Raw genomic sequence first — 17,774 nt, forward strand, 5'->3', positions numbered from 1 at the left:
ATGGGGCTCCACAGGGCTCTCATAGGGCTCCATAGGGCTCTCATAGGGCTCCATAGGGCTGTCATGGGGCTCCATAGGGCTCCATATGGCTCCATAGGGCACTCATAGGGCTCCATATGGCTCTCAGAGGGCTCCATAGGGCTATCATAGGGCTCCATAGGGCTCTCATAGTGCCCCATAGGGCTCTCATATGGCTCCATAGGGCTTTATAGGGCTCATAGGGCTCCATAGGGTTCTCATAGAGCTCCATAGGGCTCCATAGGGCTCCATAGGGCTTCATAGGGCTTCATAGGGCTCCATAGGGCTCTCATATGGCTCCATAGGGCTTCATAGGGCTTCATAGGGCTCCATAGGGCTCTCATAGGGGTCCATAGAGTAGTAGTGCACTATATAATGAATAGAGTGCCATTTGACAATATTCTAAAGTGATGTCGTCCCCTCATGTCCTTTCCATCAGCTGCTCTAAGAGACCTGAAAAAGCTCAAGTGAATTCTCAGTCTTCTTGTCATTTTTATTTCCCGTACTCCGGTCAGATCAGTGCAGATGAAGGAAAGGAGACGAGGGGAGGATTCTACATTAGACTATTGAGATGCAACACCCAGACTCTTAACCTCCTGAGTTGTTTCCTCTCTCCCTCCCTGCCTCCCTCCCTCCCTTCTCCTCCCCTCCCCTACCCTCCACTCTTCTCTCCTCCTTCCTAGGCGGCCCAGGGGGGTGGACACCGGACCCTGCTCTATGGTCACGCCATCCTCCTACGCCACTCCTTCAGCGGAATGGTGAGCATGTGGAACATCTGCCACCCTGACCCTCATACTCACAGTGGCCCACACGGCACCCTACTCCCTTTATAGTGCACTACTTTTGACCAGGCCCCATAGGGCTCTTGTAAAAAGTTGTGTACTTTAATTAGGAATAGAGTGCCATGTGGGACATACGTTTTAACAACAATAAACATTTTACTGAGGAGCTCCAGTGACTGAGGAGCTCCAGTGACTGAGGAGCTCCAGTGACCGATGAGCTCCAGTGACCGATGAGCTCCAGTGACCGATGAGCTCCAGTGACCGATGAGCTCCAGTGACTGAGGAGCTCCAGTGACTGAGGAGCTCCAGTGACCAAGGAGCTCCAGTGACTGATGAGCTCCAGTGACTGAGGAGCTCCAGTGACTGAGGAGCTCCAGTGACCGATGAGCTCCAGTGACTGAAGAGCTCCAGTGACTGATGAGCTCCAGTGACTGAGGAGCTCCAGTGACTGAGGAGCTCCAGTGACCGAGGAGCAGTGACCGAGGAGCTCCAGTGACCGAGGAGCTCCAGTGACCGAGGAGCTCCAGTGACTGATGAGCTCCAGTGACCGATGAGCTCCAGTGACTGAGGAGCTCCAGTGACTGAGGAGCTCCAGTGACTGAGGAGCTCCAGTGACTGAGGAGCTCCAGTGACTGAGGAGCTCCAGTGACTGAGGACCAAAATCTGTGAAAGCTTCAGCAGTACCAGAGCTGTATTATCAATGAATAGGTGTTGAATGAAAAGGTCACCAGACCAGACTGTATTACCTAAACATTAGAATGCAGAAGCTCTAAAGATAGCACTCCCAATGGCTTGAGATTTGCACACAATTTGAAATAATTTAACAGTTTATATGATGAAATAATTTAAAAGTATATATATATATATATATACTGTAAATGCAAATGATAGAAATGAATCATGAAAGATGTAAATACATTTCATTGTTTTCTTTCCTACCTTCTCGCAATTTCATACTGTGTGGCTTCTCAACAGTACCTGACCTGCTTGAAGACATCGAGGTCGTTGACAGACAAACTGTCATTTGACGTGGGATTACAAGAAGATTCAATAGGTAAGATTTATTACACACAGCCTTGCTCCCTGTATCTACATCTAATGGTGTTAGGTACCATTTATATTACACACAGCCTTTCTCTAATGGTATAGAGCTTTCTGAATAGTCATTTTAGGTCGTCCTCCCTTGAGATTAAATAATGTATTTAAAGGAGAAGGAGAAAAAACTCTGTGGGTCCTTCCCAAATGGAGCCTAAGGGCCCTGGTCAAAAGGGCCCTGGTCAAAAGGGCCCTGGTCAAAAGTAGTGCACTATAAAGGGAATGGGTTGCCATTTGGGACACATCCTGTGGCTGCTGTGGAGCCAGCATTGTATTGGTAGCTAGGTGACATTTGAACTACAAAATGAAGCGGAGTCATTTATCAAACCGGATGTGATACTTAACCCTTTACACTCGTGGAAATTGGCCTACATGGATAGGGCTAAATTGACATGTTTCTTAAAGAAGAAATAATTCCTGAGTGGCACAGTGTTCTAAGGCGCTGCATTTCAATGCTAGAGGTGTCACTACAGACCCTGGTTCAAGTCCAGGCCCAATCACAACCGGCTGTGATTGGGATTCCCATAGGGTGGTGCACAATTGGCCCATTTGGGAAGGACCCACAGAGTTTTGTCTCCTTCTCCTTTAGATACATTATTTAATCTCAAGGGAGGACGACCTAAAATGACTGTTCAGAAAGCTCTATACCATTAGAGCAAGGCTGTGTGTAATATGGAATGCATAACCATGGTAGAAATTAAAATGGAACTGTTTGGAGATTATGGGGAAATTATTAGAATAATGGTGAGGACACAACAGTTTACCTGACACATCCAAACAGTGGCATTTGCCTGTGCTTAGTCCCATTCCATTTATTTTTTTATCCTGAAAAACTCCCTAGTCCTTAAAGATTAGATTACAAACATACCCATAACATGATGCAGCCACCACCATGGTTGAAAATATGGAGAGTGGTACTCAGTGATGTGATGTGTAGATTTACCCCAAACATAACACATTGTACTCAGGAAAATAAATGAATTGCTTTGTCAACTTTTTTGCTGTATTACTTTAGTGCCTTGTTGCAAAGAAGTATTGTATTGTGGAGTAATTACAATGTTTTCGATCCATCCTCAGCTTTTTCCTATCACAGCCATTAAGCTGTTTTAAAGTCACCATTGGCCTCATGGGGAAATCCCTGAGCAGTTTCCTCTCTTTCCGGCAACTGAGTTACGCCTGTATCTTTGTAGTGACTGGGTGTATTGATAAACCATCCAAAGTATAATTAATAACTTCACCATGCTCAAAGTGATATTCAATGTCTGCTTTTTTTTAACCCATCTACCAATAGGAACCCTTCTTTGAGAGCCATTGGAAAACCTCCCAGGTCTTTGTGGTTGAATCAGTGTTTGAAATTCACTGCTCAACTGAGGGACCTTACAGATAATTGTATGTGTGGGGTACAGAGATGAGGTAGTCATTAAAAAAGTTATGTTAAACACTATTATTGCACGCAGTGAGTCCATGCAAATTTTTATATCTTGTTAAGCACATTTTTACTCCTGAACTTATTAAGGCTTGCCGTTGCAAAGGGTTTGAATACTTATTGTAAACATTAATTTGTAAACATTTCGAAACACATAATTCCACTGGTATTGCGTGTAGGCCAGTGACAAAAATAACATCTAAATTCAGGCTGTAACACAACAAAATGTGGAAAAAGTCAAGGGGTGTGAATACTTTCTGAGTCCTCGTAATTTACAGCATTTCTCTAACTCAGGCAACAACAAATGTGCTAAAGTCGCCCAATTAGCAGGAGGGTTGGGGGCAACTTCTTGTCGCGCGTGATGCTCAAGGTCAGAACACTGTCAGTCAAAATCCATACAACGCTGTGAAGCAGAGACCCTGAGTTCTGACGTCATGTATAGCATGTTACTGCACTGCCACTGCGTTCCAATTTAAGACCTTATCAGTGTCCAAATCTGAGTATACGGGTGCAGGTGTAAAGATCTGTGATTTTCAAGGGCTACCTGTGACTCTACGAGACGTGCAGACAGGTTTCCATATTAATAGCTGACCTTGCTATTTAAATGTGCTGTGGCCCCCATAATAGAGGCACTATATCAACGAGAGGACGTTACAAGCAGACAAAATGGTTGCCTTGAGTCTGTCTGTTGCCTGGCTTTGAAACTGTTGATCTTTGATATTCGAGCAGCAAATAATTATATACTAACAACACTGTATGTATAAGTGGACTATGGACCGCCAATTAAATGCAAGAAATGTTCATGCCAGTGAAATATTTGAAAAAGTATGCATTTGTATTTCAATGGGAGACTTCTATATCTTTATATTTTTCATATCCTTGTGAAGTTACAAATTATTTGTTACCATAGTTACCATAGTTTTATTGTAATCTTAGATCCCGAGAACCACATTGTGAGTGCACTGGCTAGCAACTATGTTAACAGTCTGTCACAAGAGACTATGATAGTCTGTCACAAGAGACTATGATAGTCTCATCCAAGGCCTGTTGTCTGTCACAAGAGACTATGATAGTCTGTCACAAGAGACTGTGATAGTCTGTTACAAGAGACTATGATAGTCTCATCCAAGGCCTGTCGTCTGTCACAACAGACTATGATAGTCTCATCCAAGGCCTGTCGTCTGTCACAAGAGACTGTGATAGTCTCATCCGAGGCCTGTCATCTGTCACAACAGACTATGATAGTCTCATCCAAGGCCTGTCGTCTGTCACAAGAGACTGTGATAGTCTCATCCGAGGCCTGTCATCTGTCACAAGAGACTGTGATAGTCTGTCACAAGAGACTATGATAGTCTCATCCAAGGCCTGTCGTCTGTCACAACAGACTATGATAGTCTCATCCAAGGCCTGTCGTCTGTCACAAGAGACTGTGATAGTCTCATCCAAGGCCTGTCATCTGTCACAAGAGACTGTGATAGTCTGTCATAAGAGACTGTGATAGTCTGTCACAACAGACTATGATAGTCTCATCCAAGGCCTGTCGTCTGTCACAAGAGACTGTGATAGTCTCATCCGAGGCCTGTCATCTGTCACAAGAGACTGTGATAGTCTGTCACAACAGACTGTGATAGTCTCATCCAAGGCCTGTCGTCTGTCACAAGAGACTGTGATAGTCTCATCCAAGGCCTGTCGTCTGTCACAAGAGACTGTGATAGTCTCATCCAAGGCCTGTCATCTGTCACAAGAGACTGTGATAGTCTGTCATAAGAGACTGTGATAGTCTGTCACAACAGACTATGATAGTCTCATCCAAGGCCTGTCGTCTGTCACAACAGACTGTGATAGTCTCATCCAAGGTCTGTCGTCTGTCACAACAGACTATGATAGTCTCATCCAAGGCCTGTCGTCTGTCACAACAGACTGTGATAGTCTCATCCAAGGCCTGTCGTCTGTCACAAGAGACTGTGATAGTCTAATCCAAGGCCTGTCGTCTGTCACAACAGACTGTGATAGTCTCATCCAAGGCCTGTCGTCTGTCACAACAGACTATGATAGTCTCATCCAAGGCCTGTCGTCTGTCACAAGAGACTGTGATAGTCTCATCCAAGGCCTGTCGTCTGTCACAAGAGACTGTGATAGTCTCAAACAAGGTCTGTCGTCTGTCACAAGAGACTATGATAGTCTCATCCAAGGCCTGTCGGCTGTCACAACAGACTGTGATAGTCTCATCCAAGGCCTGTCGTCTGTCACAAGAGACTGTGATAGTCTCATCCAAGGCCTGTCGTCTGTCACAACAGACTGTGATAGTCTCATCCAAGGCCTGTCGTCTGTCACAACAGACTATGATAGTCTCATCCAAGGCCTGTCGTCTGTCACAAGAGACTGTGATAGTCTCATCCAAGGCCTGTCGTCTGTCACAAGAGACTGTGATAGTCTCATCCAAGGTCTGTCGTCTGTCACAAGAGACTATGATAGTCTCATCCAAGGTCTGTCGTCTGTCACAACAGACTATGATAGTCTCATCCAAGGCCTGTTGTCTGTCACAACAGACTGTGATAGTCTCATCCAAGGCCTGTTGTCCTCTGTCTCTCCAGGAGAGGCGTGTTGGTGGACCATCCACCCTGCGTCCAAGCAGAGGTCAGAGGGAGAGAAGGTCCGTATCGGAGACGACCTCATCCTGGTCAGCGTGTCCACAGAGAGGTACCTGGTGAGTATCTATCAATCAACCAGTAAACCAATCAATCAACCAATCAATCCGTCCACAGAGAGTTACCTGTGAGACCCAAATTGAACATTATTTGCGGCCCATTGTCACCTTTCAGTAGGTGTGAAGGTAGGTGTGAAGGTAGGTGTGAAGGTAGGTGTGAAGGTAGGTGTGAAGGAAGGTGTGAAGGTAGGTGTGAAGGTAGGCGTGAAGGTAGGCGTGAAGGTAGGCGTGAAGGTGAAGGTAGGTGTGAAGGTAGGTGTGAAGGTAGATGTGAAGGTAGGTGTGAAGGTAGGTGTGAAGGTAATTATGTGGTTTTACGTTCCTCTAACTACTCACAGCCTCTCATATGGCCAAAGGCAGGTTCGCAACACATAAAGGGATAAAACAGCAATGAGAACCACATCGATCCTAAAAACTCTCATAAATACTGTCTAGTCTAGCTACCCGACTGTTTCTGTATTCAACAGTGTTTTATCGCTGCCTTCCCCAGACAACAAGTTGGCTAAAGCCTGAACAGATTGTCACGCTGGCAATATACTCTCACCTCCTTACAGACAATATCAACATGCTATTGCTCGTACTTTGGTTCAGACGGTTTGTTTTGAGTTAGACAGAGAACATTAAATCTGTTGTTCAGTTCACAGACTGTGGATCATTGCTCATTTCTCCATCTCCTATATATTTTGTTTTCCTTTCAGTTTTTCACTTGTTGGTCTGTATTTCTGCTGGGTTGATTTATTTCCATGCCAAGTCGTTTTAATATCTGAATATCTGTAGCCCCGGTCCTACCTCCCTGTTAGAGACCACTGGGGAAAGATTGAAAGTCCAAGTGGGGGGGAAATTATGTGTGTTTTGGACGGATTATCTGCCTCACTGACCTCAGTTCTGACTGATTGATTGAGCAGGCCAGGAGGAGACCAAGGTCTTAGATCAGTTTGGGTTGTCTTGCCAGAGCAAGCTAAGAGACTAGGATTCAGCAGAGACAGCACAAACAGATCTGAGACCTGGCTAGGTAATGACAAGACAGCACAAACAGATCTGAGACCTGGCTAGGTAATGCAAGACAGGACAAACAGATCTGAGACCTGGCTAAGTAATGCAAGACAGGACAAACAGATCCCACATCACTTCAATCCACTTGAAATAGTCCTGTAAAAACAGTTGTCAAGTCTTGAACCCCTCAGCCCAGGACAACCAGTGGCAATTATCTGGCTGATGAGCTGACAACGATTACCAAACCTTCCATAACAAAGTCATCACTTACAGAGAGATGACACCTGGAGAAGAGCCTCCTAAGTAAGCTGGTCCTGGGGCTCTGTTCACAAACACAAAGATAACCCACAGAGCCCAAGGACAGCAACACAATTAGACCCAACCAAATCACGAGAAAAAAAAGTTAATTACTTGACACATTGGAAAGAATTCACAAAAAAACAGAGCAAACTAGAATGCTATTTGGCCCTAAACAGAGACTACACAGTGGCAGAATACCTGACCACTGTACTGACACAAAATTAAGGAAAGCTTTGACTATGTACAGACTCAGTGAGCATAGCCTTGCTATTGAGAGAGGCTGCCGTAAGTAGACCTGGCTCTCAAGAGAAGACAGGCTATGTGCACACTGCCCATAAACAAAATGAGGTGGAAACTGAGCTGCACTTCCTAACCTCCTGCCAAATGTATGATCATATTAGAGACATACATTTCCCTCAGATTACACAGATCCACAAAGACTTCGAAAATAATTCAATTTTGATAAACTCTCATATCTACTGGGTGAAATTCCACAGTGTGCCATCACAGCAGCAATATTTCTGACAAGTTGCCACAAGAAAAAGGCAACCAGTGAAGAACAAACACCATTGTAAATACAACCCATATTTATGTTTATTTATTTTCCCTTTTTGTACTTGAACTATTTGCACATCGTTACAACACTGTATATAGACGTAATATGACATTTTAAATGTCTTTATTCTTTTGGAACTTGTGTGAATTAAATATTTACTGTTCACTTTTTATTGTTTATTTCACTTTTGTTTATCCATTTCACTTGCTTTGGCAATATAAACATACGTTTCCTATGTCAATAAAGCCCCTTGAATAGAATTGAATTGAGAGAGAGAGAGAGAGAGAGAGAGAGAGAGAGAGAGAGAGAGAGAGAGAGAGAGAGAGAGAGAGAGAGAGAGAGAGAGAGAGAGAGAGAGAGAGAGAGAGAGAGAGAGAGAGAGAGAGAGAGAGAGAGAGAGAGAGAGAGAGAGAGAGAGAGAGAGAGAGAGAGAGAGAGAGAGAGAGAGAGAGAGAAAGAGAGACAGAGAGAGAGAGAGAGAGAGAGAGAGAGAGAGAGAGAGAGAGAGAGAGAGAGAGAGAGACAGAGAGAGAGAGAGACAGAGAGAGACAGAGAGAGAGAGAGAGAGAGAGAGAGAGAGAGAGAGAGAGACACAGATCCACAAAGAATTCGAAAACAAATCCAAATTTGAAAAACTCCCATATCTACTGGGTGAAATTCCACAGTGTGCCATCACAGCAGCAAGATTTGTGACCTGTTGCCACGAGAAAAGGGCAACCAGTGAAGAACACACACCATTGTAAATACAACCCATATTTATGCTTATTTATTTTATCTTGTGTCCTTTAACCATTTGTACATTGTTAAAACACTGTATATATATATATAATATGACATTTGTAATGTCTTTACTGTTTTGAAACCTCTGTATGTGTAATGTTTACTGTTAATTTTTGTTGTTTTTCACTTTATATTTTCACTTTGTATGTTGTCTACCTCACTTGCTTTGGCAATGTTAACACATGTTTCCCATGCCAATAAAGCCCTTGAATTGAATTGAATTGAATTGAGAGAGAGAGAGAGAGAGAGACAGAGAGACAGAGAGACAGAGAGAGAGAGAGACAGAGAGAGACAGAGAGAGAGAGAGAGAGAGAGAGAGAGAGAGAGAGAGAGAGAGAGAGAGAGAGAGAGAGAGAGAGAGACAGAGAGAGAGAGAGACAGAGAGAGAGAGAGACAGAGAGAGAGAGAGAGAGAGAGAGAGATAGAGAGAGAGAGAGAGAGAGAGAGAGAGAGAGAGAGAGAGAGAGAGATACAGAGCATGAAACATAGAGAGCGGTAGAGTGTGCTGGAAGCATTTGGAGAGGAAATGTGTAATTAGAACATAGCTACACTCAGCGGTGCATGACTTTCAACTCTACCAAAGGAAAACATTCATCTGATTCATCACCCTGCTGACAAACAATCGACTGTTCCTCAACCATGGAATGAACATCACACAGGGGTTATTTCCTGAGTGATGAAGAACTGTTGGTTTTCTGATATCATTGATATGACCCATCCCAGTATACTCTCTTTTGCCTGTGCCTAATTTCATTCTGAACATCTTTGAAGGTTGTTGTTAGAGCTCTTGTCTCTATGCTGGAGTCCCAGAGCCTGTCTGTGTATAGCTGTTTGTTGTGGATTAAACTGGTGTTGGCAGTCTCATTGTGATCAGTAGGCCATGGAGTCCCTTTGAGCTCGACAATCTCTTCTCCCCAGCAAAGACCAGCCCGGCTTGAGATCTTAATCTGGAGCCGCAGCCGATGCGGATCCTTAGAGAGGGGTGAATGGTCTTTGTGGCAGTAATGCACTGTAAAGGCTTTAGGCAGTGTCTAAACACTGTCAGGGTTCAGACAAAGTCATAAAATGCCAACTAGCATCACAGGCCCAGTGGAGTCAAAAACATGATTTCCCTGCGTTTTATATACACTGAGTGCACAAAACATTAGGAACACCTGCTCTTTCCATGAAATGGACTCACCAAGTGAATCCAGGTGAAATATTTGATCCCTTATTGATGTCACCTGTTATATCCCCTTCAATCAGTGTAGATGAAGGGGAGGAGACAGGTTAAAATGGGCAGGACAAAATATTTAAATACCTTTGAACGGGGTATGGTAGTAGGTGCCAGCCGCACCAGTTTGAGTGTGTCAAGAACTGTAAAGCTGCTGGGTTTTTCACTCTCAACAGTTTCCCATGTGTATCGGCAATGGTCTACCACCTATAGGACATCCAGCCAACTGGACACAACTGTGGGAAGTTGTGGAACTCTTTCAATACCTTGTAAAGTCCAAACCACGACAAATTTGAGGCTGTTCTGAGGGCAAAAGAGGGTGCAACTCAATATCAGGAAGGTGTTCCTAATGTTTTGTACACTCAGTGTATAGTTCCACACTATGAAGTTGACGTAATACTGTGAAATTGTGAAAATGATGATAACACCCTTTTAGTGTTAGAGCTGTTTGAAAAGACCATCTGACATTTCAGCCTGTTTTAGTGGGATGGATTTTTGGCCTGCCTGGTGACATCACCAGGTGGTAAATTAGTTAATAGACCAATAGGAAAGAGAGTTCCAAACCTCTCTGCCAATAACAGCTAGTTTACAGTTTTCCCCTCCCCACTCAGGCCACTCCCAGGCAGTCCGAGCTAAATTCTTCCTTGAGAAATTGCTCTTTGCTAAGAAGCTATTCTATTCTTGATTTTAATTGGAAACAATCCCAGTAAGGTACTTAATTGTCACCCAGAAATTATTTGATGTTGAGATAAAAATGGCTACATTGGACCTTTAAATCTCTCATTTACCAGCCCCCCCCGCCCCCCCCCCCCCCCCCCCCTCTCTCTCTCTCTCTCTCTCTCTCTCTCTCTCTCTCTCTCAATTCAATTCAATTCAATTCAAGGGCTTTATTGGCATGGGAAACATGTGTTAACATTGCCAAAGCAAGTGAGGTAGATACTCTCTCTCACTCACACACACACAAACTCCACTGCTTCTAACCCCATGCTGTTTCCTTTCTTTCAGCACCTGTCCATCTCTAGCGGTAGTTTCCAGGTGGATGCCTCCTTTATGCAGACTCTGTGGAACGTCCAGCCTACCTGCTCAGGAAGCAACGTGGCTGTAGGCAAGTACACCACGACTCAATTATACAATTATAATTTCAGGTTAATCCTTCATTATGAACTAGGACATATTTAGTTGTTTCAGGAATGTGATGTGCTTTACGCTGCTTTGTGACATACACCCTTGGGGAAAGCAACCGATACACCCTTGGGGAAAGCAACCCATACACCCCTGGGAAACCAACCCATACACCCCTGGGAAAACAACCCATACACCCCTGGGAAACCAACCCATACACCCCTGGGAAACAAACCCATACACCCCTGGGAAACCAACCCATACACCCCTGGGAAACCAACCCATACACCCCTGGGAAACATACCCATACACCCCTGTGAAACCAACCCATACTCCCCTGTGAAACCAACCCATACACCCATGGGAAACCAACCCATACACCCCTGGGAAACCAACCCAGACACCCCTGTGACACCAACTCATACTCCCTTGGGAAACCAACCCATACACCCTTTGCAAAGCAACCCATACACCCTTTGGAAACCAACCCATACACCCCTGGGAAACCAACCCAGACACCCCTGTGACACCAACTCATACACCCCTGGGAAACAAACCCATACACCCTTTGCAAAGCAACCCATACACCCTTTGGAAACCAACCCATACACCCCTGGGAAACCAACCCAGACACCCCTGTGACACCAACTCATACACCCCTGGGAAACAAACCCATACACCCTTTGCAAAGCAACCCATACACCCTTTGGAAACCAACCCATACACCCTTTGGAAAGCAACCCATACACCCTTGGGGAAAACAACCCATACACCCTTGGGAAACCAACCCATACACCCTTGGGGAAAACAACCCATACACCCCTGGGCAACCAACCCATACACCCCTGGGAAACCAACCCATACACCCCTGGGCAACCAACCCATAAATCCTGTGCAACCAACCCATAAACCCTGTGCAACCAACCCATACACCCCTGGGAAACCAACCCATACACCCCTGGGCAACCAACCCATACACCCCTGGGCAACCAACCCATACACCCCTGGGCAACCAACCCATACACCCCTGTGAAACCAACCCATACACCCTTGGAAAACCAACCCATACACCCCTGGGCAACCAGCGGGTATAAGTCTATTAAAAAGTCAGTCGATCATCAGATCATCACTGAGGCTAGTATGGTGTGAACATATCACCATAACTTGAAAAGATCCCTATTGACCTTAGAATCTTGTGTTTATCCAATAGGATTCCTGTGTGGTGGTCACGTGATGCATCTTTGTCACGGGCATGATGAGAGTCTGACCATACCTGGGTCAGAGGCCAGCGAGATGGAGCAGAGGTACACTAGGCCACCTGTCTGCCATTTTAACAGTATATTAGAATATGTCCTGAAGACCAGAGGTAGACAGACGGCTCTTAACCCTACTATTAAGGGCCATTTTAACAGGCACTTACAGTTACGTTTTATGATTTAAGAGAGCTTTAAATGAACTGGCATGACATTTTATCACCATACTGTTGAATCGTTTAGAGAAATGGGATACATAGCCGTCCCTGGTCCTCAATGAATCTTGATCATCATCCACCTTTTTATAGATATCTCTGAATGTACATTGGTGTCCATATTTCTCTATTGAGGCTTGTGTCAAAATTAAGTGATTTTTTTTGGTGCATATTTTAATTTAATTTGCTGTACATTTTATGAAAGTACAGACTAAGAGCTTCATAATGGTATATCATACATTATAAATTGGGTGATTAAAACCCTGAAGGCCGTGGTATATCAGACTGTATACCACATGGTATATCAGAGTGTATACCACAGGTATATCAGACTGTATACCACATGGTATATCAGACTGTATACCACAGGTATGACAAAACATGTATTTTTACTGCTCTAATTACATTGGTAACCAGTTTATAATAGCAATAAGGCACCTCATGGGTTTGTGGTATATGGCCAATATACCACGGCTAAGGGCAGTATCCAGGCACTCTGTAGTCTGTTGTGAGTAAGAACAGCCCTTAGCCGTGGTATATTGACCATATACAGTACCACACCCCCTTTAAATGTAGTTGACAAGCAGGAGAAAATGCCCTTAGAAAGATTTTGAGATTTTCACACTTCCTCCAGAACTCTCCTTTGTTTACGCCCTATTCAACATCCTTCACACCCTCTTAAGCCTTAGCCCCACCCACCCACACATAACCCATGTGAGTCAGCATGGTATTGTCCTCCAGAAAGTTGTCTCTCTACTTAAACCCAGCAAAATTCAGGGCAGCAATGTTTGTTGCGAACTGTAGCAACACTGTTGCAGTTCTCCCTAGCTATATCTTTCCAAAAATCCACAGTAGCAAAAATGATCTCTATACTGATCAAGGAAGAGCCCGTTCTGTTATTAATATAAGCCTGTGTGACATGACAGAGCAATGTGCTTTCTCCTTGGCTCAACTAGGCTGATAATTCTACGTTTCTATTCATATTTACAGATCCCATACACGTTTTTTAATTAAGCCACATGGAAGTTCATATATTCAAGAAAAAAAAACTAAACAATACTAATAAATATATGTATACAGTAGCAGTCAAAAGTTTGGACACACCTACTAATTCAAGGGTTTTTCTTTATTTTATAATGTAGAAAATAGTAAAAATAAAGAAAAACCCTAGAATGAGTAAGTGAATCCAAACTTCTGACTGGTACTGTATATATATACATTTTGGGGGGCCCTTCTGGAAGGTGCAGGGTAGCCTAGCAGTTAAGAGTTAAGAGGTTGCTGGTTTAAATCCCCGAGCCAACTAGGTGAAATATCTGCCGATGTGCCCTCAAGCAAGGCACTTAACCCTAATTGGTCCTGTAAATTACTCTGGATAAGAGTGGCTGCTAAAATACAAAATGTTTAAATATAAGTCAAATGCCTCGGATCCTGTAACTGGTCACATTTAGTTTTAGTTTTAAAATGCACTAGGAAGAGAGTAATGTTTGTATTGCAAAGTCACTGTGTTTATTAATAGAGACAAATGTCCTGGTTTAAATGGAACTTAGTCTGTTTTAAAGGATCCAGCAGACCTGACCCCGCTCCTCCTTCTCTTTGTCCACAGGATTGTGAACTATGAGATGGGTAAAGGAGCATCCAGGGCCCGCTCTCTCTGGAGGCTGGAGCCCCTCAGGATCGGGTGAGCTGATACACACGCAGCCACACACACACAAACACTGATACCTAACCCTACCTCACGCTCTCTAGTTTCTCCATCTCCCTGCCAGATGCTCACTCACCTAGACACTGCACTCACTCACCTAGACGCCAATATGATTTCAGATACTTTTCAGGGTAGTGACACTTTTCAATATAACCCCATCAGGTATTATAACCACTATAACCCCATCAGGTACTATAACCCCATCAGGTACTATAACCACTAGAACCCCATCAGGTACTATAACCACTAGAACCCCATCAGGTACTAAAACCACTATAACCCCATCAGGTACTATAACCACGATAACCCCATCAGGTACTATAACCACTATAACCCCATCAGGTACTATAACCACTATAACCCCATCAGGTACTATAACCCCATCAGGTACTATAACCCCATCAGGTACTATAACCACTATAACCCCATCAGGTACTATAACCCCATCAGGTACTATAACCACTATAACCCCATCAGGTACTATAACCATTATAACCCCATCAGGTACTATAACCCCATCAGGTACTATAATCACTATAACCCCATCGGGTACTATAACCACTATAACCTCATCAGGTACTATAACCACTATAACCCCATCAGGTACTATAACCCCATCAGGTACTATAACCACTATAACCCCATCAGGTACTATAACCCCTATAACCCCATCAGGTATTATAACCCCATCGGGTACTATAACCCCATCAGGTACTATAACCACTATAACCCCATCAAGTACTATAACCCCATCAGGTACTATAACCCCATCAGGTACTAGAACCACTAGAACCCCATCAGGTACTATAACCACTATAACCCCATCAGGTACCATAACCACTATAACCCCATCAGGTACTATAACCACTATAACCCCATCAGGTACTATAACCCCATCAGGTACTATAACCCCATCAGGTACTATAACCACTATAACCCCATCAGGTACTATAACCACTATAACCCCATCAGGTACTATAACCCCATCAGGTACTATAATCACTATAACCCCATCAGGTACTATAACCACTATAACCCCATCAGGTACTATAACCACTATAACCCCATCAGGTACTATAACCCCATCATGTACTATAACCACTATAACCCCATCAGGTACTATAACCCCTATAACCCCATCAGGTATTATAACCCCGTCAGGTACTATAACCCCATCAAGTACTATAACCCCTATAACCCCATCAGGTACTATATCCACATCAGGTACTATAACCCCTATAACCCCATCAGGTACTATAATCACTATAACCCCATCAGGTACTATAACCCCTATAACCCCATCAGGTACTATAACCACTATAACCCCATCAGGTACTATAACAACTATAACCCCATCAGGTACTATAACCCCTCTAACCACATCAGGTACTATAACCCCATCAGGTATTATAACCACTATAACCCCATCAAGTACTATAACCCCATCAGGTACTATAACCCCATCAGGTACTATAACCACTATAACCCCATCAAGTACTATAACCCCATCAGGTACTATAACCCCATCAGGTACTATAACCACTTTAACCCCATCAGGTACTATAACCACTATAACCCCATCAGGTATTATAACCACTATAACCCCATCAGGTACTATAACCACTATAACGCCATCAGGTATTATAACCACTATAACCCCATCAGGTACTATAACCACTATAACCCCATCTAGTATTATAACCGCATCAGGTACTATAACCACTATAACCCCCATCAGGTACTATAACCACTATAACCCCATTAGGTACTATAACCCCATCAGGTACTATAACCACTATAACCCCACCAGGTATTATAACCACTATAACCCAATCAGGTACTATAACCCCATCAGGTATTATAACCACTATAACCCCATCAGGTACTATAACCCCATCAGGTATTATAACCACCATGACCCCCATCAGGTACTATAACCACTATAACCTCATTAGGTACTATAACCCCATCAGGTAATATAACCACTATAACCCCACCAGGTACTATAACCACTATAACCCCATCAAGTACTATAACCCCATCAGGTACTATAACCACTATAACCCCATCAGGTACTATAACCACTATAACCCCATCAAGTACTATAACCGCATCAGGTACTATAACCATTATAACCCCACCAGGTACTATAACCACTATAACCCCATCAGGTACTATAACCCCATCAGGTACTAAAACCCCATCAGGTACTATAACCCCATCAGGTATTATAACCACTATAACCCCATCAGGTACTATAACCACTATAACCCATCAGGTACTATAACCATTATAACCCCATTAGGTACTATAACCCCATCAGGTACTGTAACCCCATCAGGTACTATAACCCCATCAGGTACTATAACCCCATCAGGTACTATAACCACTACAACCCCATCAGGTACTATAACCCCATCAGGTACTATAACCCCATCAGGTATTGTAACCCCATCAGGTACTATAACCCCATCAGGTACTATAACCCCATCAGGTACTATAACCCCATCAGGTACTATAACCCCATCAGGTACTATAACCCCATCAGGTACTATAACCACTACAACCCCATCAGGTACTATAACCCCATCAGGTACTATAACCCCATCAGGTACTATAACCACTACAACCCCATCAGGTACTATAACCACTATAACCCCGTCAGGTACTATAACCGCTATAACCCCATCAGGTACTATAACCCCATCAGGTACTATAACCCCATCAGGTACTATAACCCCATCAGGTACTATAACCCCATCAGGTACTATAACCACTACAACCCCATCAGGTACTATAACCCCATCAGGTACTATAACCCCATCAGGTACTATAACCCCATCAGGTACTATAACCACTACAACCCCATCAGGTACTATAACCACTATAACCCCGTCAGGTACTATAACCACTATAACCCCATCAGGTACTATAACCCCATCATGTACTATAACCGCTATAACCCCACCAGGTACTATAACCCCATCAGGTACTATAGCCACTAACCCCACCAGGTACTATAACCCCATCAGGTACTATAACCCCATCAGGTACTATAACCCCATCAGGTACTATAACCACGATAACCCCATCAGGTACTATAACCACTATAACCCAATCAGGGTCTATAACCACTATAACTCCATCAGGTACAATAACTCCATCAGGTATTATAACCGCTATAACCCCATCACGTTATAAATGGTCTCTGGAAGTTAATTTCACAGCCCACACACATCCTGGTCCCATGTGTTCCACAGCCCACACACATCCTGGTCCCATCTACCATCAGCCTTCTTGTCTCTGGGCTTAGGTGACAGGTTCTCCAACAGCCATGCCACACAGTCTGACTTTCCGTTTGTATTGAGATATATTTTGAAACAATGGATGTGCTTCATTGTGAAAGGATGCTGAAATGCCCGAGCTAGCGGCTGTATATCTCTTTGTTGCAAAAGACAGCGTACATCAATGTCTCTAGATTGAAATAGACATTGCTATGTCAGACACATTTTGACTCCGTTGTTCCCCTATCTGCCATTGGAAAAGGGTTATAGGGACCACTGTAGAATTTAGATTAACATCTGTTTGGGTTCATCCCCTCTTTGTGATTGG

General features: G+C 43.8%; 1 protein-coding gene across 1 annotated transcript in view; it reads left to right on the forward strand.

Moving 5' to 3' along the window:
- LOC110521100 (ryanodine receptor 3-like) overlaps positions 1-17,774 on the forward strand; it is a 264,957-nt gene that overhangs the window by 66,271 nt on the left and 180,912 nt on the right. Inside the window, exons 4-9 of the mRNA XM_036976224.1 lie at positions 702-776; positions 1,776-1,854; positions 5,916-6,028; positions 10,876-10,975; positions 12,203-12,296; positions 14,064-14,138. Of these exons, the coding sequence (XP_036832119.1) occupies positions 702-776; positions 1,776-1,854; positions 5,916-6,028; positions 10,876-10,975; positions 12,203-12,296; positions 14,064-14,138 (536 nt within the window). The remainder of the gene's footprint in view (positions 1-701; positions 777-1,775; positions 1,855-5,915; positions 6,029-10,875; positions 10,976-12,202; positions 12,297-14,063; positions 14,139-17,774) is intronic.

This window comes from Oncorhynchus mykiss, chromosome 4, assembly GCF_013265735.2.
Source record: "Oncorhynchus mykiss isolate Arlee chromosome 4, USDA_OmykA_1.1, whole genome shotgun sequence".
NCBI classification, from domain to species: Eukaryota; Metazoa; Chordata; class Actinopteri; order Salmoniformes; family Salmonidae; genus Oncorhynchus; species Oncorhynchus mykiss.